Source organism: Pogona vitticeps, chromosome 13 (genome assembly GCF_051106095.1).
Source record: "Pogona vitticeps strain Pit_001003342236 chromosome 13, PviZW2.1, whole genome shotgun sequence".
Lineage (NCBI taxonomy): Eukaryota > Metazoa > Chordata > Lepidosauria > Squamata > Agamidae > Pogona > Pogona vitticeps.
In genome coordinates, this window is record NC_135795.1 from 8662872 (window position 1) to 8688958 (window position 26087).

At 48.8% G+C, this 26087-nt stretch overlaps 2 protein-coding genes across 3 annotated transcripts; one reads left to right on the forward strand and one right to left on the reverse strand.

Moving 5' to 3' along the window:
• Positions 1-1193: 1193 nt before the first annotated feature.
• ARPC1B (actin related protein 2/3 complex subunit 1B) lies at positions 1194-15029 on the forward strand. 2 transcript variants are annotated; one of them, XM_020808713.3, is made up of 10 exons: positions 1194-1330; positions 8002-8076; positions 9015-9119; positions 10192-10414; positions 10818-10925; positions 11733-11939; positions 12461-12536; positions 13218-13414; positions 14226-14316; positions 14794-15029. In XM_020808713.3, exons 2-10 carry the CDS (start codon positions 8013-8015, stop codon positions 14830-14832), a joined length of 1110 nt encoding a protein of 369 aa, XP_020664372.3. In that variant the 5' UTR covers positions 1194-1330; positions 8002-8012; the 3' UTR covers positions 14833-15029. The 2 variants fall into 2 exon arrangements, with proteins under 2 accessions (XP_020664372.3, XP_020664371.3); XM_020808712.3 differs by lacking the exon at positions 1194-1330 and adding an exon at positions 1491-1700.
• A 2400-nt stretch (positions 15030-17429) lies between these two features.
• On the reverse strand, positions 17430-26053 carry PDAP1 (PDGFA associated protein 1). Its single transcript, XM_072982617.2, has 6 exons — positions 25896-26053; positions 21527-21618; positions 20021-20134; positions 19162-19283; positions 18530-18681; positions 17430-17489 (listed from the first exon to the last, which is right to left on the reverse strand). The coding sequence occupies exons 1-6, from the start codon at positions 25903-25905 to the stop codon at positions 17431-17433; spliced, it is 549 nt and encodes a 182-aa protein (XP_072838718.1). The 5' UTR covers positions 25906-26053; the 3' UTR covers position 17430.
• Between the last annotated feature and the right edge of the window lie 34 nt (positions 26054-26087).

The window sequence follows — 26087 nt, forward strand, 5'->3', positions numbered from 1 at the left end:
GGTGCAGTAGCAAAGGAAGACTAAATGTGGGAAGCTAGTCCCTTGCAGAAAAGGGGGAAAGTTCCCTTTATTTGAGTGCACCTCACAGAACCCGCCCCTCTCCTGGGGAGGTGGGGTTTGCTTGGTAGAGTGAGGTATCTGGTCCTTGCTTCTGCCTTCTAAAAAGGACCAGAACTCCTTGGGGGTGGTTGAGGATGCTGGGAGTTGTAGTGCAAGGAAGGAACCATCTCCCAGGTGTGCGCAAGACAGGGAGGTTGCTCTGGTCCTGCCCCAGATCCGGTGGCCGCCGAGTCAGGGGGAGAGCCAACCCAGCTTTCCAGGACAAGCACTGTATAGGCTCCCCCCCTCCCCCGGGCAATAAACCTTAGAGCGCCCAAGCCAGCCTTTCACACAAGTTTGCGAATAAGGCAAAGAGCGCCAGGCGTGAGAGACAAACCTCGTTTCCTGGAGAAGAACCGGGCACCAGAGTCAAGTCAGGGACAAAGCATAAAGGGGCGATGACAAAGGCAGGAAGAATCCCCTGCGCCTGGGCTGGGCCGTCCTTTGCCGCTATTTGGGTTTGCTGGCCATAGCTGTAGGCAGCAAATTCCACCAAGCTAGTGTCATTTCCTGCCTCTTTTTCTATGTACCTTAAAATGCTTGTGTTTCTAAGCTTCCTTCTCAGCCCAGGGGTTATGTAGTGTCTTGGTGTGTTGATGGCCTCTTTGCAACACAGGGCTATGCTAACGATCTATCAAGTATGCTGTGAGAAGTGAGGGTGTTGTCTAAGAACAAAGGGTGTTCTCTGTGAGTATTTATTGTGGGCGATACTATACCACCCATGAGTCATATTCCCAGCGAGACCAAGACGAGACGGAACTAAACAACTCAAATACACGCCTATCCACAGTAAACAAATCGATCATTTCTCTGCCACTTACAACATGAATCAATGAAAATGTCCTTAATTTGGGATGCATTCTAGAGAACGAAAGCACCCCCCTTTTTTTGAGAGGGTAGCCCTGAGCCCATTTACTCGGAAGTAAATCAAACGCTGTTCCGTGTTCCCGGAGCCATGCACGTAGCGATGCAACGGAAATGCTTGAAATCAGCTGGCTTGTAAAATCTATATACTGTATTTCATGCTCCGGGATTGGGTGTGTTCCTCCAGCGTGGAGAGGCTGCCTGCGAAATTCCGGCCTCTTTCCTTCCCACCCTCCTGCCAGTAAATGCCACTTGGGTCCTGTAGCTAGTTTCTTTGGTGCAACTTTGAGTTGGTTGGAGAGACTTTTACAAAGCCGGGCCCTTCAGAGGAGGAGAGGCTCGGTCGATGGAGTCCGGATATTGGACGGTTGGACACTTTTCTGTACAGTTTGGGTCTGAGAGCTTTAATTTTGGCTGGGGAAGAGGCATCTCTCTCTTCCTCCCTCCCTCCCTCCCTCCCTCTCCATTCCCCCGACACCCACGCAAGGAAGTGGTTGCTGGGTGTGTGTGGTGTTTTTTCCCCTTTCCCCTTCTCAGAGGCAAAAAAAGGAAGTCTAAAAGAGAGAGAGAGAGAGAGAGAACCTCTGTTCTCTGCCATTTCTCTCCGAGGCTGGCTCGGTCCTGCTGCCGTGGTTCATGTTGACTGCCCAGAGTCCATGAACTAGCCAGACCTTTTCGCCCCCCTCCCCAGATCTAAGAGGCTAAAGATCAAGGGCTGTTGGGTTCCTTCCTTCAAGGTAAGTGGCCAAGATGCCCGTGGCTAACAGGAGTCGATCCTGGCTCTGTCTTGCAGCTGGCCAGAGTCCAAATATTCTCCCCCCCACCCCGTTCTCCTGGAAAGGAAATAGGACTGAACGTTTTGTATGAAACAGATGTTAATCTGCCTTTCTTTTTCTTTTTTGCTCCAAGTTCTGCTTTGTTTTGGTTTCTGCAGCTAAAACATTATCCGAGCGAGGGAAAAAAAATCCGTTGGTTACTGCTTTGGTTTGGTTTTCTTGTTTTCGTTTTACTTTTAAATCCTTTCCCCTTCTGGACAGTGGGATCGGAAGATCTGCACGTAATGATCTAAACTTAAGTGTGATGTTTTGAAAACTTCTCCCAATGGGCCAAGCCCAGAATTTGAGCGAGGTCAGAGCAATTTCTGCTGAGTTTGAGCCGTGGCACCTTCCTCTATCTGCCCGAGGATGATGATGATGTTGATGATGTGTAATCACAAAAGTTACTCCTTGGGACTACACTTTCTCAAATCCTGCCTGCAATTGTGAGCCCTGGCCAACGGGACTGGAGGAACAATATCTTTCTGTCTGTTTAGTGCTTATTTTAAACCTGGTGGAAGAAAGTTAGATTTTCCTCTGCCCAAGCCCAACAGAGTAAAGATTGATAGATTTATGATGACAAGAGTTTTGGTGGATTTGTGCTCACATAATTGGAGGCATCAAGTTTTATGTTCATCCATTTTGGAGAGTCTTCGAGCATAGACACATCTGTAAGCCTTCAAGATGCCCCCAGATTATTTTGCTTCATGCTTGCTGTGACAGATTAAGATGGTTTAAACTTCCAGAAATTTTTCCATAAATTTCTATACTTTTGGGTTTATTTTGCTCATCAATGTTCCAGGCTCTAGTAAACCCGTGTTAGTTGAGAAATTTAGCAATCCTGTTTTTCTGCATTAAAATTGAGGGTGCACCGCTGTGTATTCAGACAAGAGTGCCTTCTGTGTCTGATGACTCGCCTTTGAAGGAGGCTTGTTGGAAGGAGAGCAGTAACTCCGACAGAGACATGGCGGGGAATCTCCTCTGAGAGACAACCATTCTGCTGTATTTCCGCAGTCAGATGCTGCCCTCCAACGTGATGCAGAATTGTTTGTAGCAAAAGAGGATTGGCAGGAGAGAGTGCCAGCACAGTGTATCATTCAGGGCTGTGTCAGGCACCCTCCTCTTTGGCCTGACAGCAACTTTGGGCGATTCCATGCATTTCAAGTTTTCCCATTTGAGCTGCTTCTGGAGTCCTGGTTGAATGAGACCTGCTTTTTCTGAAACTCAAGTTTTGCTTGGGAGCCTGACAGCACAAAGCGACTCTCTCCATTTTGGAAGAAGAAAAGCCGGGCTCCATTTTGCCTGGCCTCAGTCAATTCCGGGAAGATGTTTTGCTCCTCTTGAGTCCCAAAACATGCCTTGCTGAATCACAACAAGGTTGTGCTTATATCTGGCCTGCAAAATCTGGAGACTCGGGCAATCTAGAGGCTAATTATAAGCTGGAGAAGTTCAAGTTAGGTTTGAAATCCAGACTAAACAACATTCTGCCACATCTGAGTATTTTGCTGCTTGACAAACGGTCATGACAACTGCGTAGAAAGCCTTTGTCGTGATTTCCCCTTAAGACAGACAGACAATGCTGTGGTTGAAAGATCTGTTTGGATTAGTATTCCTGTGGGGAAAAGCTGCTTTATTGTTATTTCTTAAATCCAGTGTATGAGTGAGTGTCTCTCCCACTTCCCTAAACAGAGGGAACATCTGGCTGTAGCAACATGAGGCAGAGCTTCGGGGAAAGTTACTTTCTTGGACTACAATTCCCAGAATCCTCTAGCCAGCCTAGCCACTGGTAGGAGACACCTTTAAAAAAAATAAATATGCCCCGCGGTTCTCTGGTTTCTGGGGTTCTTGACTTAGAGAGGGCTGGGAAGAGAAGGGGAATGGATCACACAAGTGAAGTCAGCTTCTTTGTGCATTTTTAAAAGATTTGTTTGCTGACCCAAGACTCTTTGTGGCCTGAAGCACACAAGGCAACACGGCCGCCCCTCCCTTCTGTTTACAGAAGCTGGCCAAATGAGCCATCTTGGGCTTCAGTATGGCAGCCTCTACTTCAATGGACAGCCACCGCCGTCTATCTGAGAGGGCGTACAGCAGGCGGCGTGGAGTATGCCTCTTCCCTCTAGCATCATGCACCAGAGGCAGCCACCCCACTCTGGCTAAGGGTAGGGCCGGCCCTGGTTAAGAAGGAAGGCTGGAAGAAGCTCAGCTCAAAAGCTCAGCCACTGGGTAGGCTTCTTCAAGCAGTGTTTCTCTGCCCAGCCCCTTTGACGGTCTCGGAGGAGTCCGTCTCGAACCTTATATGGTAGTCTCGGCCGTCTTTTTCTGAAGACGCCGTGTTTCCCCTTCCTCTTCCTCCTTCCTCTGGTCCTGTGCACATGCCTGGATGGCGCCCATGCTAATTAGCTCACTTGTCAGGCTGAAGTGCCTTGACTATTTCCCCCACTGTTGAATCTTCCTGCACTGTTGGTGTCTGTGTGTTTGGGGGAAGTGCAATAGAGGTCTAGGGAAACTGTGACTCCCCAGAAGGCGGGGAACTACATTTCCCACCATGCCTCTCACCCTTGGCCAGGCTGACTGGAGGCTATGGCAACTGAGCACCAGCACCATCTAGACCAGTGGTTCTTAACCTTTTTGAAAGAAACGCCCCCTTGAGCCATTGAGGAAGTTATCATCGCCCCCCTCCCTGTGGTGATGATATCTTATTTATTTATTTATTTATTTATTTATTTATTTATTTATTTATTTATTTATTTATTTATTTATTTATTTATTTATTTATTTATTTAAGACACTTAAATCCAATGACCCCTGAAAACAAAATTCAATTGCAAGAAAATGAAATGCCCCCCAAAAGTAACATTTAATGATTTAGTTGCAAGGGAATTTTAAGATGCAAAAAGAAATATTAAAAGGGCATAAAAACAAACCACAATGCAGGAACTAAAAATTTCAAGATGAAAACTCTGAAACTAAATTAAGATTGGAGGAAAATATATATTCATGCACACTGTAAAAAGGCTGCAGCCATCATCACAGGTTTGGCTGGCTCCAGTGCCCCCTACCGCCCCCTTCTGCTCCAGCGCCCCCACACCGCCCCTTTTTGTTCTACTGCCCCCCTGAAAAATGAAATCGCCCCCTGGGGGGCATTATCGCCCACGTTAAGAACCACTGATCTAGACCACTGGTTCTCAACCTTGGCTTACTCGGGAGTTGTGGACTGCAACTCCCAGAAGCCTTCACCACCAACTGTGCTGGCTGGGGTTTCTGGGAGTTGCAGTTCAAAAACATCCGAGTAACAAAGGTTGGGAACCTAGGATCTAGACCACTGGTTCCCAACCTTGGGTCTCCAGATGTTCTTGGACTACAACTCCCAGAAAATCTGGCCGGCACAGAATGAAGTTAGGAATTTATTTATTTATTTATTTATTTTTTACTCCTGTGCCCAGAATCCCCTATCAAGCACTGCCTGGGGGATTCTGGGTATTGTAGTCCAAAACTTTAACTGTTCCAAACTTCTGGTCCCTGGTCCCACCCACTCTGATTCCCCCCCCTCCCCTAGAAGATGGGCTCCCTCCTGCTTTTCAAGGAACCTCTCTTGCAAGTTAGGAGGTTAGTTAGAAACTTAAGAGAATCTGGAAAGTTCGACCCCCTTCTGGAAGAAAAAGGTCTTGCAGTTCCTGATTTTTGCCAATGCCCCATTTTCCATCCAAATCTTTGGTCCTTCTGCCAAGCTTGGATGTCACTGGATAGGAATAATGAATTATTTTCAATAAAGCAATGTTGCAACGATAACAGGATGGAAAGGAACTTTACCCCTTTTGGGTGGGTCCCTTGCAAAAGGGGTTATTTGTTTTTATAGTGGCCAGAGCGGTCTCATTTTTTATTTAAAATTATTTTATTGGACTTCTACCCCGCCCATCTAAACCAAAGGTCTACTCTGGGCGGCATTCTTTCTGTGTACTTTCTCCCACCTGTCAGCTATTTGCACTGTCCTGACTTTTAGTCCCGAAGGGAACGAAATAGTTACTTTTAAATAACAAGAAAGCAATATTCTGATGTGTGAATATTTTTTAAATGGCAACTTTTAGAATAACTAAGGATCTTTTTTTGGTTACATTGTTACCATAATTGTCATCCCCATCATGTGCTATCAAGTCAGTTCCTCACTCATGGAGACCCTTTTTCAGAGTTTTTCCAGGTAGAAAAGTATGCAGAAGTGGTTTCCCATCCCCTTCCTCTAGGGGGCGCCCTGGGACTGAGCAGCTTGCCCAAGGCCACCCAGGCTGGCTCTTCTCCTGGGGACGCCCAGCGAAGAATCGAATTCCCAACCTCTGATACCTAAACCACCCAGCTATCCAGCCAGCATGCAATGACACCTAAACAATATTATTAGAAGTGCGCTGTGGGTTCCACCTGCCTGCAATTATAAATATTATTGCTATTCCCCCTGCCTCATTGTTTTTAAAATGCTAGCTATTTGTTTTGCCATGGAGTTAAAAATACCATATAATGGGTGAGGAGGACATTCCTTAAAGGCTGACGGCAAACCCTGGAACCGTTGAAAAATTCCGTTAATAAGGCAGGGCCGTTGCACTGCCATCTGAAAAACACTGTTTAATGTTGGAAGCGACAACTGGCTAAAGGACAGAAACCTTTGTTGGTTTCACTTCCTTCCCCTTTTTTGAGCTGACTTCCTTTTCCCCCCAAAGCTACCTTTGTGTCCTTTTTGAAACCAAAAGTTTTTGGGAGACAAGAGTTGGACTGGGCCTTAAATCTGATTTTTTTTTTTTTTTTGCATAGATTTTTGTTTGCTCACCTCCACACAATGGGGGAAAGCATTGGGTTCAAAGGCTCCACAAATTCCAGGTTGGAAATCTCAAACTGCAGAGAACCAGACGTCCACAAGAAGGTGAAACAGACCAATGTGGCAGAAAACCGACTCTTTTCTGACCCTGGTTGAAAAGAGAAAACCGACTCTTTTCTGACCCTGGTTTAATTTAAGAAGAAGATTCTGTCTGGAACTGCTGTTTCTGAGGCAAGGGCCCATGTATGTTTGTGCACTTCTGAGCATGCGCAAAGTGCATTTTCTTCACCATGGAGCACCGGCAGCTCATATGCAAGGCTAGGAGCCTAAGCGTCTTCATGTGCTGTGCTGGAAGCTTATACAGTGGTGCCTCGCTTAACGGCATTAATTTGTTCCAGCGAAATTGCTGTAGAGCGAAAACGTCGTAAAGCGAAATAAAAAACCCCCATTGAAACGCATTGAAAACCATTCAATGTGTTCCAATGGGCTGAAAAACTCACCGTCCAGCGAAGATCCTCCATAGGGGTGGCCATTTTCGCTGCCTGTAGAGCAAGGAATCCATCCAAAAACACAACGGGGAGCCATTGTGAGCAGCCGGTGACCATTTAGAAAACCCAACGATCAGCTGTTTTGATCGTCATAATGCGAAGAATCGGTTCCTGAAGGAGGGAACCAATCTTCACAAAGCGAAAAAACCCCATTTAAAACATTGTTTTGCGATCGCAATTGCGATCGCAAAAACATCATCGTGAAGCGGATTCGTCGTTATATGGGGTAATCGTTAAGCGGGGCATGACTGTGCCCTGATCCATAAAGTCATTTCTTTATGATGGAATTGGTTTTGGAAAAACCTGTGCCATAAACTTCCCTGGAATTTCTTTTTTTAAGCATATCCTACCTCCTTGGCTTGTTCTGAGATAACAAACTATGCAGGCAATCTTTATGTACTGCCTAGAGGTATGAATAATAATAAGATGGTCCCAAGGAGAACTAAAATAGCCACAGTATTTTGTTGTGCATTTTTAAAAATGGCAACCTTTGTAACTAAATTTTTTTTTGGCTGCAATGATAACTCATACAATATCGTCATCATCCTGTGCTATCAAGGAAATTCTGATTTACGGTGACTCCTTTCAGGGTTTTCCAGGTAGAGAAGACTCAGAAGTGGTTTACCGTTCTCTTCCTCTAGGGGGAGCCCTGGGACTGTGTGCAGCTGGCCCAAGGCCACCCAGGCTGGCTCTTCTGGATCCAGAGGGGGGATTGAACTCCCAACCTCGGCCTAATGCCCTGAGCTATTCAGCCAGCTAGAGATATCTTGAAGGCCAAGACAAAACCTAGGAAAATAGAAGGGGAATCACCCCACCCCCACCCCCACCCCAGTTTCGAAGGGATGGAAGAGCTCAATCTTTCTTCTCTGTGCAGGTTGATGAGCCATGGCTTGCCACAGCTTTCTGCTGGAACCGATCACTTGCCACGCCTGGAACAAGGACAAGACTCGTAAGTCCCTCGGTGGCTAAGCTTTGTGGGATAGGCAGAGTCAAGAAAACGTGGGCTCTGGCGTGGAATAGGTGGGGGCGGAATTGTCCAGGGAGCCCAAAGGAGTGGACGTCTAGAGCCTTGTGCAAAAGAGGTGTCCCTCACCAGAGGCAACCAGCCCAATCTGGGGCTGGATGATATTTGGGATAGCTGTTCCCATCCTCCTCAGCCAGCATAGCCAGAAGGGATGGGAGTTGTAGTCAGCAGGCAAAACCCAGCCACAGGCTGGAGCAATCTGGATCTTTTTAGACTTCCATGGATCTTGATGGCCTGTTGCTACACACGGAGAAGGGGAAACGAGGTCCCGGAGCGTCTGGTTTGTGGGGAGGCCGCTTTGGGTGGATTCCATACTTTTCATCTGCCATAACCGGGACACCATTCTTTGCTTGAAAAACCAACGTTCTTAGAACAAAACCAGCTCCAGAGGTCGATCAGGGTGGGGGTGGGGATGCAGGAGAACAAGAGTTTGACTGTTGGATGCGCGGGTGGGGGGGGGAATAGGGAGGAGGAGAAAGAGAGAGAGAGAGAGAATATGGGCTTTGTTCTTGGTCTTATAAAAAGCTCTAGCATGTACTTTCTTTTCCCCCCAGGGGTGCAGATCAGCCAGAACAGCTGTGCTTGTGTGCTTGTTCATGAGAATAAAACTTTTCTTTTGCTCTGGATGAGCATTCTAGGGAGCAAAAAAGAGGGAGAAGATGGGAGGCTTTAGGAGTGATCGGGGGAATGCTCAGCACAGGGCTTTCTGTCCCTGCCAGGGTGGGTTCCACCTGTCGGGAGGACCCCTCACCCCGGGGAGGACCCCTCACCCTGGGCAGGACCACCGAGGACCCCTTGAGCGTCCACCCCCCATCCACCCCTTTTCCCTCTTGCTTGTCTCCTTCTCCCCCACCCTCCTCCAGAGATCGCCATCTGCCCCAATAACCACGAAGTCCACATCTACAAGAAAGACGGGGCCAAGTGGAGCAAAATCCACGAGCTGAAGGAGCACAGCGGGCTGGTGACCGGTGAGTGTGCGCGGGGGAGTCGGGACCCCTCTCGGTGGAGGGGGCGTGGGAGAACCTCACCCTTCTTCGCTCTGGGCCTCTTCTGCCTTTCCGAACCGGGAGGGAAGCCGGGGCCCCCTCTGGAGCTCTCCAGCAAGCCTTCCCGGATGGATCCCTCGGTGGGTGAACGAAGGCGGACTCCCAGCCGCAGGGCAAGCCGAACTCGCTTGTCTTCACGGTTCCGCAAGACCCTTTGTGGTTTCTCCTGTGGCCGTCTCATGAAGAGGGTGGTCTCTTTGTTTCGGTCACTGGATAATGTACAGGATGAGACCTCTGTCCTTGGGGGAACCTTCTTTGCTTATGGCTTTAATAGATTCTACAATCTAAATAATAAGAATAAGAATAATGTGCTGTCCAGTTGATTTTTGACTTTCCAGGGCTTTCTAGTTAGAGAATACACACATGTGGTTTTCCCTTCCCTTCCTCTAGGGGGAGCCCTGGGATGGTGCAGCTGGCCCAAGGCCACCCAGGCTGGCTCTTTGCCCAGGAGGCACACGGGCGGGGGGGGGGGAAATAGAACTCCCAATCAGCCAGTTGTGATCTACGCGTGTTTGTGTGTGTGTATAATGTGCCATCAAATCAGAACCAACGCACATCGCTTTCAAGATAAGTGTAGGATTTAAGGAGCGATTCCACTTCCCCAGTGCTTTTCCATAGCCAAGCGAGGATCCGAACTCTGTTCTCTGTAGTTGTTGTCTGCTACACCACGCTGGGAATTTATGATCTCCACACATTATGTGTCGTGTCCCACAGTGCGGAGGAGGTGGTGGGGAATGTCATGGAGAAGTGTGCCCCCTGTTGGCCATTTTGTGGGATAGGTTTTGAGCCAATCCCTGCTTCTCAGCTTGGCCTATCGAAAAGCGCTGTTGTGAGGATCCAGAACAGGAAAGGATGAGACTTCCCAATCTCTAGGGTGAGATCTTTTTTGACCACCCGGCTAGTGGAAAAGGAGGAATTCTAGCTACTGGGTCTAAGGTTCCGAGTTTGAGAAAGGCACCGTTTTATAACTTGAGCCCTCTGGGATGTTGGCCAGGCATTGACTGGGCCCCCGAGAGCAACCGCATCGTGACCTGTGGAACAGACCGCAACGCCTACGTCTGGACCCTGAAGGGCAGCGTCTGGAAGCCCACGCTGGTCATCCTCCGGATCAACCGTGCGGCTCGCTGTGTGAAGTGGTCGCCCAAGGAGAACAAGTTTGCGGTGGGCAGCGGGTCCCGTCTCATCTCCATCTGCTATTTTGAGCAAGAGAACGACTGGTATGTTTGGAGAAATGAAAGTGGGGGGGGATACTTATGGCAACCGTACAAATGAGTGACCTCCAGAAGGTCGTGTCCTCAGCAGGGCTCTTGTAAACTCAAGGCCAATGGCTTCTTTTAGGGAGTCGGCCCACCTCGTCCTTGGTCCTCCTCTTCTCCTGCTGCCTTCCGCCTTTGCTAGCATTATTGTCTTTTCCAGAGAATCCTGCCTTCTCAGGAGGTTCCCAAAGTACGACAGCCTCCGCTCCAACATTCCCATCAGGGGCCCTGCCCCTAGGAGGAAGGCAAGCTGGGGCAGCCAAAATCTACATAAGAAAGAAGCCAGCAAAGGGGAGCAGGAGTTTTAACTGATGCAGGAGGCCATGAACTGTGTCACTCTGTTTCATTCTTCATCTCTTTCTAGGTGGGTTTGCAAACATATTAAGAAGCCAATTCGGTCAACCATCCTCGCCCTGGACTGGCATCCCAACAATGTCCTTTTGGCATCCGGATCCAGCGATTTCAAATGCAGGTGAGCTTCCTTTGAAGCCTTCTGTTTTTCGAAAACCTCAGGAGCCATGTGCAAGGTGGCTTTCTCAGCATCCTGCTACCTGTTCAGCATCTTCTAAGCTGATTTATTTACCTGTCTCCAAATCTGAGTTAAGATTCTATGTGTAATGGGGGAGGGGGAGTGTGATCCTTGAAATGAAAATTAGTGTGATAATGATGTATCAGGATTACTTAGTATTTTTTATCCTACTGCTTAGCAAGAACTGAGCTGCTCCATCCAGGGCCAGATTCCACGGTGGCTATTTTGCTTCAGCTTCAAAACTGGTATCAGGCAAGAAAGAAAAACATAAAATGGAATAGAAAAAAACTTACTTTTTAAATTATTGCTTTAGGAACATCTGTGCACGGATAGAGCAGGAAGCAAGCGTTTCTAAACTTATTTATGGAAGCCCCTAGAGCGGAGTTTTTATGCATGCAAGGTCTTCCGACAGCCATTGTGGAGTCTTGATCTCTCTTGGGTCAGCTTCTTGGGTCAAGCAGAGAGCACTGAACAAGTTTCTGAGTGGGAGAGGTCGCCCTGTGTATCTGTGCCAAGCTACCTCTTCTGTCCCTAACAAGCAGCGAGAAGTGACTTCAGAGGAAAGAAGTGTGCCTAAAAGTAGTGATGCACCTGCAGACTTAGAAAAGACCAGCAAAAATAAACCTGGGCTGCCTTTTTGCCTACTGCCCTTTGTTTAGCTTATTTCCTACTGGCCTGGTGGCCCTATTTTGCCTGGAGTGTGTACGGATCTCTAAGGACTCCTTCGCCTTTCTCTCCATCCTCCTGCAGGATTTTCTCTGCCTACATCAAGGAGGTAGAAGAGCGACCCTCACCCACCCCTTGGGGATCCAAAATGCCCTTTGGGGAGCTCATGTTTGAGTCGAGCAGCAACTGCGGCTGGGTTCACAGCGTCTGCTTCTCTGAGAGCGGGAACCGCATCGCCTGGGTGGGACACAACAGCATCATCTGCCTGGCGGATGCTAACAAGAAGATGGCGTAAGTGTGTATGTGTATGTATGGGGGGGGGGGGAGGATGCAAGGAGCATGCTGTCCTAGAAGAAGTGATTCGATGTTCCCCTCAAAGGTGCCTCTGTTTTGAGAAAAGAACAGGGAGGAGAGATAGAATTTTTTAAATACACAGAGGAAGGTGCAGGATCTGTTCTCGATCATCCCCGAGTGCAGGACACGTCACAATGGGCTCAAGTGACAGGAAGCCCGATTTCAGTTGACTATCAGGAAAAACTTCTTAACTGTTAGAGCAGTACGACAATGGAACCCATGACCTCAAGAAGTGGTGAGGGATCCAACCCAGGAAGCCTTCAAGAGAAAATTGGACTACCCTCTCTCGGATCTGCTTTGGCTTGGATCCCTGCCCTGTGCAGGGGGTTGGACTTAATGGCCTTACAGGCCCCTTCCAACACCATGATTCTGTTATTCTATCAGATCCCAAATCTCTCCGGTCGTGGAGGAGAGAACTCAGTGCTAATCAAGTACTCTTGCCCCCTTCTCTCCATCAGTGTGGCTTGCCTGTCCGCGGAAACGCTGCCCCTCCTGGCCGTAACCTTTATCACGGAGAGCAGCCTGGTGGCTGCGGTGAGTTATGCATTCTCTCGACCTTATTTCCTTTAGGAAGCCTGAACTGTTGAAATGCGCAGCAGTTGCATGGATGAGTTAATGTCTAATTTGGCCTTTAAATAACCCTCTTTTCCCTTCCCCACCCTGCTTATTTCTGTTACCAGTTGTCTGGAGAAGAGTCCTTGCTTTCTAATTCTTTATAAATTCTAGAGCTGGTAGAAGACAACGGCATTAAATACAGTTGGATCCCCATATCCGCAGAGGGTTGGGTTTAAGCCCCCACCACTGCCGATGCTGAAAATGTGGATTATAGCAAACACTATGTATAAGAGTAGTGAGTGCACGGTGTCTGGTTCCCTCTAGGGGCAAGTTTTAGTAACTTCATGGATCAGCGGATACTGATCCTGTGGATATGGGGGATCCTGTTGTATTCATTGTATCCATGGCTTGCCTTACAGGGTTACTGTAATGCATGCATGAGAATGTTCCAGGGCTTAGGAAATTTACTTTTTTTGAAATACAGCTCCCATAATCTCCTGTGTAGGGGATTCTGGCAGTTGTAGTCCCAAAGGAGGAACTTCTTGATGTTCTGGAGTACATGTGAAAGGTCCAGCCCTGCCATTTGGCAAAATGAGGTGGCTTGAGCTGAGCCTGCAGTAGGACAATTTGCAAAACACAACCCCGCACACTTTCCTTCAGGGCCACGACTGTTACCCAATGCTGTTTACCTATGACGAGCCGCAGGGTGTGCTGAATTTTGGAGGGAAGCTGGATGTCCCCAAGCAAAGCTCCCAGCGTGGCCTGACAGCTCGGGAGCGCTTCCAGAACCTGGATAAGAAGGCCAGCTCGGACACAGCCAGCGCCACTCTGGATACGCTCCATAAGAACAGCATCACGTGAGTGTGCATGTCGCTTTGGCTCCTTTGCAGGCTGGAAAAGAAAATCATCCTTGCAAAACCTCAGCTGCAGCTTTGCAAGATAAATAAAGCCAGTCTTGCAGAACCTGAGTTGGTGAGACTCCATGCCATGGATTTTGAGACCTGCTCATGGTTTTCAGAGATGGCCTCCTTTTCTCTGAAGGCAAGGTTTTCAAAGAGATAGAAAGGGCTACCCTGGAGAAGGCCCTGCTCATGGGAACCCCACTCTGATAGGCTCTGAGCCATTCCCAGCTCGGTGTGATCTAGTGATCTCCAGCATCAATCACTGTAACACTCTCTATGTGGGGCTTCCCTGGAGGTTGACTCAGAGACTTCAGCAGATCTAGGCAGTGGATCCCAAGCTGGTGGTGGGTGTGAATAAATCTGATCACGTCACCCCAGTCCTGGCTCGTCTGTACCGGTTCCCCATTGTGTCCCAGGTGAGGTTCAAGGTTCTGCTGCTTACCTACGAAGCTCTCCATGGTTTGGACCCTGCTACCTGGTGGAGCACCTTTCCCCCCCAGAACATTGACCCAGGCCACCAGAACATTGACCCAGGCCACCAGACCCACCAAAGCCAGGATCCTCCAGGTGGCACTCCAGTTAGGCCTTCTCGGTGGTGGCACCGGCCCTTTGGAAACAACTCCCAGTTGAGCTGTGTCTGCCTCCCCCTCATGCCTATTGTTTGCTCCTTTAGTTGGTTTACTGCCCAGAATATAGCGCATTTCCCAAACGGGACAGTATATAAATGAAATAAATACGATGTTGGTTCCCATCTCTCTCTTTTCAGCCAAATATCTGTGATTGGTGGAGGAAAAGGAAAGGCCTCCAAATTTTGCACCACGGGAATGGACGGTGCCATGTGTATCTGGGACATCAAGGTAAGCGATGGGATCCGGTCCAGTGTCTACTTGAGAGGTCATCGGCTCAAGCCAGAACACCATAAAGGGCCTAACTTGTGGGTCCCATTGGGTGGGTTCGTCGAAGAAAGCAACTCTTGAGAATCACAAGATTCCATCTTCCTGGATGAAAGGGGAAACCCCGGTTTCCAACTTGAATGGCAACGCGGCAGGCAACGGAGAAGGGGTCAGATCCCCCCCAAATGAGAAGCAGAGGAAATTAATTTTTCCCTTTCTCCCTTTCCACGTTCATTCTAGCTTTCACTCACAATAGCAAATGCTGTTCTGATTTCCAGAGACTGGGGGGGAAAACCTCACACCGTTGGCCTCTTAGACCCACATGGAGGCAGCTTTGCCTCTGTTACGAGGATCTCCCAACCCTCAGCCGCTTTCTGTTGCCTACGCCGAGAACACCAACCTTGCCCTGCTCTTGATCGCTTCCTGTTTTTGTCTTCCCAGAGCTTGGAGTCGGCCATGAAGGACCTCCGCATCAAGTGAGCGGCTGGGGAAAACGCAGCCACCTTTCTCCCTGCCTTGATTCCAGGAAGAAGGACCCCGTTGCTTTTTTTGCTGACACTCTTTGCTTCCTCCCTGCGGCCCAGCAAAGCTAGCCAGACAAGGATGACCGCTACAAGCTTTGTTGTTTGCCTGTGCCACATGGGCAAAGGAATAAAAGACACAAAATATGCTGGTCATAGTTTTGCAAAACTGCTGTTTTTTTCTCCCCCATTCAAGAAATACAAGGGCTGCCTTTCAGCCTCCTTTCCCTGCTCCCTGAAGGCAGACCATCAGCGTGGCAGGCAAAGGACCAGGGTGGAACTGTTCCTGAGGGACTAGATGTCTTCTCTGCCAGGAGGTCTTTGATTCTAACCAATCCATTCTCCTAAATGAGGAAACGATTCCACTTTTGCATCTTCTACGTGGGCTCATTCTTGGTCTGCAACTCCCAAAAAACCCTGGCCAGCAGAGGTGGTGGTGAAGGCTTCTGGGGGTTGCAGTCCAAAAACATCTGGATTAGCCAAGGTTGGGAACCATTTGCCTTGTAACAGTCACTTGAGTCTCTTGCCTCTCCCAAATCCTTTGCCCTGTGCTCTCGTACATTTTCTTCTGGGTGGCAGAAAGCTGATTTCTCTTAAGAGTGATGTGCACAAAGGGAAGCAGAAAAGGGTCTATGTGTTTCCTCCAAGCCACTCCTTTCTCCCTGTTTGCAATACAGTGCGAACATAGTTGCTTTGCAATTAAAGGCAGACTTTCCCAGGGTTTCCTGGGTACAAAGCACTCGGGAGCGGTTGAGCAGTTCCTCCTTCCGGTGATACTCAGGGGCCGTACAGCTTTGCCCAAGGCTACACAGACGGACGGGCACGTAAACCGCATCTGCACACCTGCTCCCGGCTGGCTTCTCTCCTGGACGACACGAAGGGGATGTGATAGTCCAGCGCTCCAACCCACTGAGCCACACCAGGACGAATTGAGCACTTGAACCCACCATAAAAATCTCCCCCACCCACCCCTCCTTGTACACACCTCTTCCTCTTTCTTTTAAGCACAACAACACACTTTAGTGCAAGTTGTGGCTGCTGCTTGGAGAGACACCGGCCAAGGGTCGCTCCTGGCCCCAAGTTCAACCCTTTCCCCACAGAAAACAGAAGCTCAGACACTAGGTAAAGGTAAAGGTTCCCCTTGACAATCTTTGTCCAGTCGTGTTCGACTCTAGGGGGCGGTGCTCATCCCCGTTTCCAAGCCACAGAGCCAGCATTTTGTCCGAAGACAATCTTCCATGGTCACATGGCCAGTGCGACTTAGACATGGAACGCTGTTACCTTCCCACCGAGGTGGTACCTATTGATCTACTCGCATTTGCATGCTTTTGAACCGCTAGGTTGACGGGAGCTGGGACAAGCGACGGGTGCTCACTCCGTCGCGTGGATTCGATCTTACGACTGCTTGGTCTTCTGACCCTGCAGCACAGGCTTCTGCGGTTTAGCCCGCAGTGCCATCACATCCCAGACACTTGGTAGGAGGCAGTAAAAGAAAAAATATTAAGATCTCTGAGAAAGACAGGGTGGCCTCAGCCATACAGGCCCCCCGACCTCTCTCCACTGCATGCTTTTCGAAGACCAAAACTCCACACTACGTTTCTGAAGAGTGTGTGTGATGTGTGATGATTTAGGCTAATTGCTGTAGGCGAAAGGCAGCATCATATTTTGGGGGGGAAGGGACTGGTGTCTGCAGTGGGCACCCAACTGCCTTGACAGACTATGAGAACCAAGACTTTACGATAATTTAAACTTTATTCAGCCAAATATACAAGTTTCGTTTTACAATCTGCCTTGGTCTCAACCTGCGGCGCATATCAAGAGAGTTTGCTGGTTGCGCTTCCCGCTGTCGCCAAGTCACTATCCCTTTTCGGAGGAGAAGGAAAGCGATTCAGGGTGGCTTTAAGAACAAAACAAAACCAAAAAAGCAGTACGGGGTGGGTGGGAGGGATGCAAAACGGTAATGAAGACCAAAATGGCCACACAGTTAGGGTCCGATTCCTGTTTCCTTCCTTGCTCTGCAGCATCATCCTGTGGGGCTGTTGCACAAACTCCCTCATTACTTTGGATTTTTATCTGGATGGCATGGCTCCCAAACCCCCTGCCTTCCTTCCATTTAGCTGAAGGGTCTTCCCTCCACCCACACCCTCCCGAAAGCATTTTTCCGGGACTGAACGGCTGTCAATCTAAGCACAGCAAAGCCGTTCCCGTTTACAGTATTATTCCTCCCAACGGTTCCACGGAAGATTGCAGTCCTTCCTACTTCTGCGCAAAAATATTAACAACTCCCCTAATCCATTTTCCCCACCCCACCCCCGGCTCTCCTTCCCCCTAGGTTCTTCAGCCCACCCCACTCCCCTTCCCTCCCTCCCCATGGAATCTTGCACCCAGATGAAGACAAACAGGTTGCTGTCAGTGTGTCTCTTATAAAGGTGTGGCAACGAGGCCGGGGGGCGGCTGCCAGGCTCCCCCACCCCACGGCCTCTCAGGGATGTGATGCCGCCGAGCGCTCAGCCAGGCCCCGGCTCCAGGAATTCAATCCTCACCGGGCGGCCAACCTTTACTTGTTCAGGGACAGCGACTGCAATCTTTTGCCTGCCGAAGCTGCTTCGTCTTTAGCTGGGGGGGGGGGGAGAAGAGAGACAGGTAGTGGGGGAGAGAAAGAAACAGATCTGAAAGCAGCTGGGGTGCAGAAGATGGCTTACCTGCCCTTCTGAAGGAGATCTGTTTATTTATTTATTTACACGCTTATCCCACCCATTACCCAAGGCCGTGAACAGAGCAATATCAAAATAACTTACTGTATTTCTCCATATATAAGACTATACTTTTGTCTAAAATCTTTGGACTAAAAATTGAAGGTCGTCTTATACACAGAAGTAAGCTGAGGAGAGAACAAAAACAAGTGGAGGGGAAAGCAGGGATCAAAGCGATCCTGCAGCGCTTTGATCCCTTTCCCCCTGCACTTGCTAAGCCCCACTTAAGTTTCTTAATTTTGGATTAGAAAAGTGGGGGGCGTCTTATACACGGGGGTGTCTTATACACAGAAAAATATGGTACTAACAGGAATAAAAGCAACAGCAACAAACTTTTTAGAAAAGGGATAATGGCAAGCATGATCCTTAGAAGGACAATAACATTAAGCAGAGAAAAATTACAATAGATTAGACTGGCAGAGAGAAGCATACCACTCAGAATGGAATGAGTAAAAAAAAAATTAACCAAAATGAATTAAAAACGATCAAGCATTCACACAAAAAGTTTAAATAATTTTTTTTTTTAAAAAAATCAGAACTCATGGTAGGAACAGACTTTGGCTAATTTAATTTTTTGGACTGCAACACCACGAGCAACGTTGGTGGAGCTGAGCACCCAACTTCTGAGCCCTGCCACAGGTGGCATCCAGTCTCTATTTGTTAAAGCACAAATAGGAATCGCCAGGCAGGGTTGGCAAAGACCCTTCTTTGAGACCCTGGAGATCAGCTGCCGGCCAAGACTGAGAAAACTGACCCACCTAAGCTAACTGTTTGAGACGACCTGGTATCTAGCTAGACTCTTGGGTTCCTACACGAGGCAGGAAGAAGGGGTAGAGTGTGCCCGGAGGCGCCACCGGGGGGGCGAGCCCGACACCCATTCCACGTATTTGTGGGCATCCTTACCTTTTCTTTCTTCCTCTTTCTTTTTGGCCGCCTCTTCCCTCTGTTTGCGGATGATGGCTAGTCGGGCGAGGTCTGCCTTGGCCTGTTCCGTTTTACCCGCAAGGTGCATCTTCATGTACCTCTCTTTCGCCTTCTGCTTCTCAATTTCTTCTCTGCAAAAAGAACCGAAGGAGGGAGGGAGGAAGAGAGAAGAGGGAGGTTTGTCCCTGTTCAGATAGACACTGATGGGATGCGTGGGTGTTTCTTTCCCCTCTGCAAACAGACACCAGGGCAGTTCAAGAAGCAAAAGGTGTCAGAGGCAGATAAAAACCAAACAAGCACCTTCCCGAGGCATCTAAGGTGCGCGGGAAGGCGCAAATCCTAACAGATGTCTTTTTAAAGTTAAGATAATTTTTAAATATCTACTTGCCTTTAATTATCCAGTTGTATTTTAATTAGCATATAGTTTAACATTTCTTTAATGTTTAACATTGTGTTTTTACTTCTATTCTTTTTAATATCGTGAGCCACCTTGCCCCCCCCCCTTTTGGAGAAAGGCGGCCTCTAAATAAAACAAAGGAACAAATAATTAAACTTAGGAAAAGGAGGCCTTGACGCGCTCTTGCCCCCCCCCCCGGAAGACCCGATCTTACCGTTCTCTCCGCGACAGTTCCCGTGGGCTCTCCAGATCGATCTGAGTTACTTTTTTGGCCGCCTGGGCAACACGATTCGGGTTCTCTATATCTATAATGCCTTCTACGCCTTTGTGCTTTGGCTGTAACAGAAGAACACAGTGACCCGCAAGGTATCCAGAGCATGCAGTATACAAAACGTAGTGCATTTTACGCCAGAAAGCCCTTTTCCTCCTCCTCCCTTCCCCTCAAGACTCACTCAAGACAACTACGGCCAAAATATGATCCTTCCAAACCACGCTGTCTGTGCCTCCCAAAGCAGATGGGGCTGGAAAAAGTCCACCCTTCCACGCTGCCACCACAGAAGTGGCACAAGGAGCCTCTGCTCTTCCCACAACACATATGCCCATTCAAGAGGAAACAGTCTTAAGAGGTTAAAGCCACAAGTCCTGCCTCCCCCACTAACACTGCAGAGGGGTAAGAAACGTGGACCCCCAGACTGCACGCAGAGGCAGAGAAAGTAGGCTGCAGGGGAGCAGGACTTTCAAACAGTCAGCATTTCATTCTTACTACAATTCCCAGAATCTACCGGCCACCGTGGCCCATGGGACTGGCAGTCCAGGCTCTACAGAACAGCAGCTTTCGGATGTAGCCCATCCGTCACCTTACACTCGGCAACACGTCATGGAAATGAAATGAGAAAAGTCCCCTTCATTTGGCTTCAGGGAGGCTACTCCAAACCTCTGATAGGAAGCAGCTTGCAAGTGCAGAGAAAGAAAGTGGGCAGGTGAACGGAGCCTCAGAAAACTCACGGTGAAATGTGACCCGGTCATCCTGAGCCTCTGTTCTCGGGGGAACAGAAGAGACATCTCATGAGTACCTGGTAGTCTTCGTCCTCCTCCTCCTCCTCGCTGTCATCTGAGTCTAGGGATTTCTCCTTCTTTTTTGGGTCACTCGCGGCCCCATCGCCTGCTTCTGCTTCCTCCTCCTCTTCCTGTGGAAATGAAAATAAATTACTAGGGCTCTGTGTGTGTGTGTGAATGAATGAGAGAGAGAGAGACAGACAGACAGACAGAGGCAGCAGAACCAGAGTGGTGGGTTCAAGCTCACTGGGTGACCCAAGGCTCCTTAGGCTGGATGGCTCAGTGGTTTAGGCATCTGGCTGTGGAGCCAGAGGTTGGGAGTTTGATTTTCCCTGCCCCCCGGGGCCTCCCAGGAAAAGAGCCAGCCTGGGTGGCCTTGGGCCACTACATGGCAGCTCTCTTGCCCCACTGGTCAGGAAGAGAGAACAGGGCTAAATTCTGCTCTTTTATGGCCTCCACAAATTAACATCCACCACTGCAACACAGTTCATGCAAGGGCAGCGAAACCCACTGGATAGAGGCTGTAAGGTGGCTAAGAGAACAAAGGGAAAAGAAAACGGAAAATACTAGTATATTTGGGAGTCTTTGGAGTTGAGAGGATAAAACAAAAACTGGGGGACTATGTACATCGCTTTGAACTCCCTGGAGAAAAGATAGGCTCCGACTGTCACAGACACACGTCATGGATGTGTTGTCTGCCTTTGCCCACCTTGAGGTTGCTATGATAACTGATTTAATATTTATTATGTGCAATTGTACTTGTTTTCTAACTGTACTGTAAATCTCTTTGCCTCTCCGTGTCTGGGGAAAAGGTCAAGAAAACAAGTAAATGAACACGGCTACATGATCTACATGAGGAACTCTGTGGCTGGACAGACACCGTGAGTTCATGTGTATTCCTGTCCTGGCTGATAGAGTGTAATCTGAGTTTCAAAAAGCTTTGGTAATCTGATATGATAGCGATCTAGGGCTCTGTAACTTGGGTATGACTATTCTAAACAAACCAACAAGGCCTGGCTGATAACCTTAACTACCCCAAAGGGCCGTGGTGAGGATCAAAATGGGGAAAGAAGGGGGCCAAAAAGGACTCCTTAATCTCGTGGGAAGATAGATAATGAATAAATAAGAATGGTCTCCATTTCTAAGATGGGTTACCGGGAAACATAGTAAGCTGGCCGTCTACTGAGCCGGATCTCCAGTTTATCAGGTCCAGTGTTGTCAAGTGGGATAGGAAGCAACGTCTCCCCAGAGCATCAGAAAACATTCCTTCCCAACTCTAACTGGAGAGGCACTTGGTATTCCCTGGTCATCTGCCGTCTAAATGTTGGCTGGGCTTAACGTCTAAACTCAGACAAGGTTGGGGGTTTTGGGAGAGCACAAAAGGGAGAGAGAAGCAAGAGGACCCGACGCGTTTTCGTCCAAGACCAGAACGGCGAAAGCCTCATCCATAGTTCAGCTGCCGGTCAGTTCTTCAGATGAGCCCCCCCCTCCTTCCCTCCACCCACCGGCCAGAAAAGACTCACCTTGGCCTTCTGTTTCTCTGCTTGGAGCTGGGCATCAATCTCCTCCGGGCTTGTGTACTGCCGCACTCGGCCTTTGTGGCCTCCTTTTTTACCTGCCAGGAAAGAGCTGACTTAGGAGGGAAGTGATGCATTTAAAGTGTGGCTTCCTTGGCTGAGTGAGGATTTGAACTCAGATCCCCTGAGTCCTAGCCCATCACTCTGTCCATTACACCACAAACGCATGCCAGGTTCGCAGATACGAGACAACACCTAGGAACACATGCTGGGATGGAGGGCAAATACTGGGTCATTGTCCCTGAAAAACAACTATTTCAGATGGTTCCATGTTGCCTTGTCTTCTTTCTGGTCTGCTGTGGACAGCCAAGCCAAAAAACAATATTTTAAAAAAAGAGCTAAATGAGCAAATTCCAAAATCCATACTGGGTTTATCACACCAATGGAAAAGGAGCAGAAAAGGAGGTGTAAGCTTTCACGATTACTGTCTCGTCAGGCAAGAGGGGGAGGCAATAAGGGGAAACTTAAAATTAAGTCCTTATCAGCTACATGTTGTCTTGATGTCAAGATGGAGAAGGAAGACTTTTACAGACAATAAAATAGCTGATACAACGGTGTCAGGTATCACCAAAGGGCAAATTGTCCAGAGGAAATTAAAGGAAAATCTGGCTGGATGATCAGATCAGAAGGGCATCTTAGTTAGTGGATACTTCTGTGTGCAACACTTACCCACCAAACAAGCCTCTTGGGAATCCCAATGAGGACGCATAAAGTCCACTGCTCTTCACCATTTGACCGCCTTACACACTATGCAATTTAATAAATATCCTTTGTTTCTGCCTCACACCACTTTTTTTTTTTTGAGGCTAAAAAGCCCCAACCCCTGAACTCGCTCCATATTGGTGGGAACAAAACCCATCCTCCACCTATAAAACACAGAACCTTCACTAGGGGTGGTCCACTTGTATGTCTACAAAAGTCATTTATCTACAAGAAGTTTGATCAGTTTACCCACGTGTACCTACATTTGCTGTACACACCAAATGAAGATTTGGAAGAGGCAGGAGAGAGATTCTCCTTAGCCTAATTTAGAAAAACTCTTATTTCGTATATCGTGTTGCAATTCTTACTTAGACAGAAAAAGAGAAGAGCAGCCGACTTGAATTCTAACAGAGGCCACTAAACAGCGGTGGTCCTTCGAGAGAGAAATCAAAGCCTTACGAAAGCCACCTATTAGTGCAAATCATTGTAATGCTGAGCAAGAGACAAGAACCACTTAAACCACAGGACGTACACAGAAGGGCCTCCTGATAACGTTTGTTCAATAGCAAGTTTGGAATTAACAGAGCTCGGGAAAGGATTTACGTCTGCACCGAATCTGAAAGCTTGCATCCAAACCATCTGTTTGGGCAAACAGCTGACATGTCAAAAGCAGCTGTTAATCAAACAGGACACTCCGAGTGACGCTTGTGTAGGGGGGAGAAACATTTCTAATCTAATTTTCCCCTTAACTGTCATTTGGGAACCACACGGTCACCGCTCCTGTTTTAAACCCACTCGCCTTATTCGTTCACTCCGGGCCACGCCTGCGGTCCTGAGAAAGAGCCACGTGGTTTAGCTTTCTTTCTGGATAACTTCCTGCCTTGTGGATGATCCTCACCAGCTGTCTCTTGCTCCTGAAACCATGGATTCCAGCACTCCCTCCCTCGCCCCCCCCCAAACGGGAGATGCTCTGACTAAAAGGGAAGCTGGCATGCAGGAAAAGGGATCTTGGCAGCTGCCCAAACAGGGTGTGGTGGAGTGGCTGCAGACTGACTCACAAACCCTCCCTTCCCCAAGGGTCCCCCCCCCCGGTTGCCAGGCACACAACGATGAGAGCTGGCTTCCCTGCTCTGCGGGACAAGCTCAGTCATGCCCCCAGCTGCACGAAAACCATCAATCTGCGCCCTTCTCTTCTCCAACCACTAGATCCCCCTTTCCTTCGCTCCAAACTGGCGAGGATATACATTCCATCTACCCATCCTTCACTCTGCTTGCTCATTTGTTCCACTTCAGACTCTGAATAATACATTACGGACTCTGTTCATTCAGATAAGGTAGACTATTCTGAATATGAACTACGGACACTTTTAAATGTCTATCAAATCACTTAAGCCAGTGTAGCTGCAACTAATACCAACGTGTGTCCCATGAGCGCCACTGCCGATTGCTTCACTACTTTGATAAGCAAAAATAGCAAAGTATGCTGCTTACAGAAGTCTCTGGGCAGTTTAAAGTTTAATTATGCAGGCTACACCTTGCCCGCCAGCAAGCTGGGTACTCAGTTTACCAATTTTGAAAGGATGGAAGCCTAAATCTGGCTTCCTGTAGATTAAGCCCATCATTATATGTCCGGCACTCTGGAATGAACATGTAGGTGTTCATGTGGAAGTTTCCGGGCAGCTGACACATCCTGGATGCTGACTGATACTACCTAGCAGGTTCTCACTCCCTTTATTTTTGGCTAATAAAAGACAGATCAAAGATGGAGAGTGCGTTGTCTTCCAAATGTTGCTGAACCAGAAGTCTTGCTGTTCCGCAGCATTGATTACGTGAACAAGGCTTGCTGGGAGCTGCAGTTCAACAGTATCTGGACAGCTACGTTTACTTTTTAAAGTAAATTTGCCCTTTTAAGGCTTTCAGAACCATGGGAAGAATAATTCTCCAACTGGAGCTCATCCAGACATTTTGGGCCACACAGCTCATCATCCTGAACTCATAGTTCTGCTGGCTGAGGCTGATACAGCAGCATTTTCCTTCCAACCGTTGCTGGCCAGAAATAAGACAAAAGACTACCATTTATTTCCAGCACTGGGAACATGCTTCAGAACTGCATGATCAGATGTTCCCACAAATAAACAAAATCACCCTTCATCGGGGAAATACTTTAAACCCTACATTTATGCCAGAATATTTAGCTTTCCACCTCTGTGATTCTGGGGGAACTCGCTAATAACATTTGATGCTGAATGTCTACTCATAAACTTGGGCTTTACTAACCTAACCAAAGGCATTGTGAACAACATTCAGATGAAAACAAACAAAAAAGTATACCCTGAAACACTAGAAGTCATAAGGTTCTTAGGAGAATAACCATCCTCTTAACACCGTTATAAAATAAAACACTCTTGATCTGGTACCAGAAAAAGAAAAGTCATTATAACAATTATTCTTTCGGGGTGTGTGTGTGTGTAGTGTGTGTGAGTGTGTGTGTGTGAGTGTGTGTGTGAGAGAGAGAGAGATGGGTAACAGAGAACACAGCCTGTACTAATACAGAATAGGCAGGTTCATATAAGATGAGTTTGTCTTTTTAACAGTTCCGGGTTTAGGCCACTTAGAGCTTTAAAAACCTAGGCAGGGCTTTTAACAGACCCCCCCTCCTCTGCTACTGGGCATCAAAACTAGCACTCTCAGAAGGAACAATAGCAGGATGGGATGGAGACCACATCGATGACCATTATTAAGGCAGCACTTGTTCTAACACAGATGACAGGAAACCTTATTATCTTGTACCCGGGCCCTGGCCAGGAGGCAAAAGGGGGGGGGCACTGAGAAGGGGCAGGTCTCTCCTGCTGCCTCTTGCAGGGGAGGGGGTTCCAACTGGCCCCGATCCAGGCACTTTCCCACCGCCTGTGCAGAGAGCAGGCCCTGAGCCAGAACCTCTGGCAGCTCTCCACGTGGGGAAGAGACCTTCCCTGAGCTCCATCTGGTCTGCCTGAACCCAGCCCGGGTGCGAGCACGTGGCTCCTCCGCCCAGCCAAGGCAGGCGCCGGTTCCCCCCCCCCCCCGCAACTTGAGATGCCATCTTTAAAACACTACAGGAGCCCCTGATCTGATGAAACACGGAGGTGGCTTGCATGTGTGGAGGGGAAAGGAAGCGTTCAGGGCTTGGGGGACCCGTTTAACCCCCTTCTCCTGTCTCTACCCCCCCCCCACATACACACACACGTAAACACGGGCCAAATCAAATGAGGCTTTGCCAGTTCACCTGGCAGATCCCACCCCTTTCATATTTCGCACCCACAAAGACACTTTTCTCTCCCCCCCCTTTTCAATTCCCTTCCTCTTCACATTACACTGGTGAGATTTTTTTTGGGGGGGGCTGTCCTTAGATCAGACCCCCTAGAGCCCCACGCAATAAAATTCTCGGGGGGGGCACAGAGAGGGAGAAAGAGGGCTCCCCGGGGCACCCCAGACAAGCCCCTCGCCCCCTTCCAGGCGACCCTAAGAGGACCCCCCCTCCCCCAAACAGCCCCCCCTCCGGTTCCCCCCTCCCCAGGCAAGGCTTCCAGCCTCCTAGGACCGACCCCGGGCCTGCCTACCTGGCTCCACTCACCTTTGGGCATAGCGAGGGCGAAGAACGAACGGCGGCTCCCCCCCAAACTCACGACTCCCCCCCTCAAAAAGCTTGGGTGCAACCCGGAAGCGGAAGCGAGCACCGGCCTGCTGTAGCTCGCCTTCGCCGCGGCTCCGGCCCGGTGCGCATGCGTGAGCGAGCCGGCCCGCCCTCTCTCCCGGAGACATGCCG

Coding starts and splice junctions, on each gene's coding strand:
- ARPC1B (XM_020808713.3), top strand. CDS start 8,013: ATGGCTTGCCACAGCTTTCTGCTGGAACCGATCACTTGCCACGCCTGG. Junction 10,926..11,732: donor TCCAGCGATTTCAAATGCAG/GTGAGCTTCCTT, acceptor ATCCTCCTGCAG/GATTTTCTCTGCCTACATCA. Junction 11,940..12,460: donor GATGCTAACAAGAAGATGGC/GTAAGTGTGTAT, acceptor TCTCTCCATCAG/TGTGGCTTGCCTGTCCGCGG.
- PDAP1 (XM_072982617.2), bottom strand. Junction 19,284..20,020: donor AGGAGGACGAAGACTACCAG/GTACTCATGAGA, acceptor CTTCTGTTACAG/CCAAAGCACAAAGGCGTAGA. Junction 18,682..19,161: donor GAACTGTCGCGGAGAGAACG/GTAAGATCGGGT, acceptor TTCTTTTTGCAG/AGAAGAAATTGAGAAGCAGA.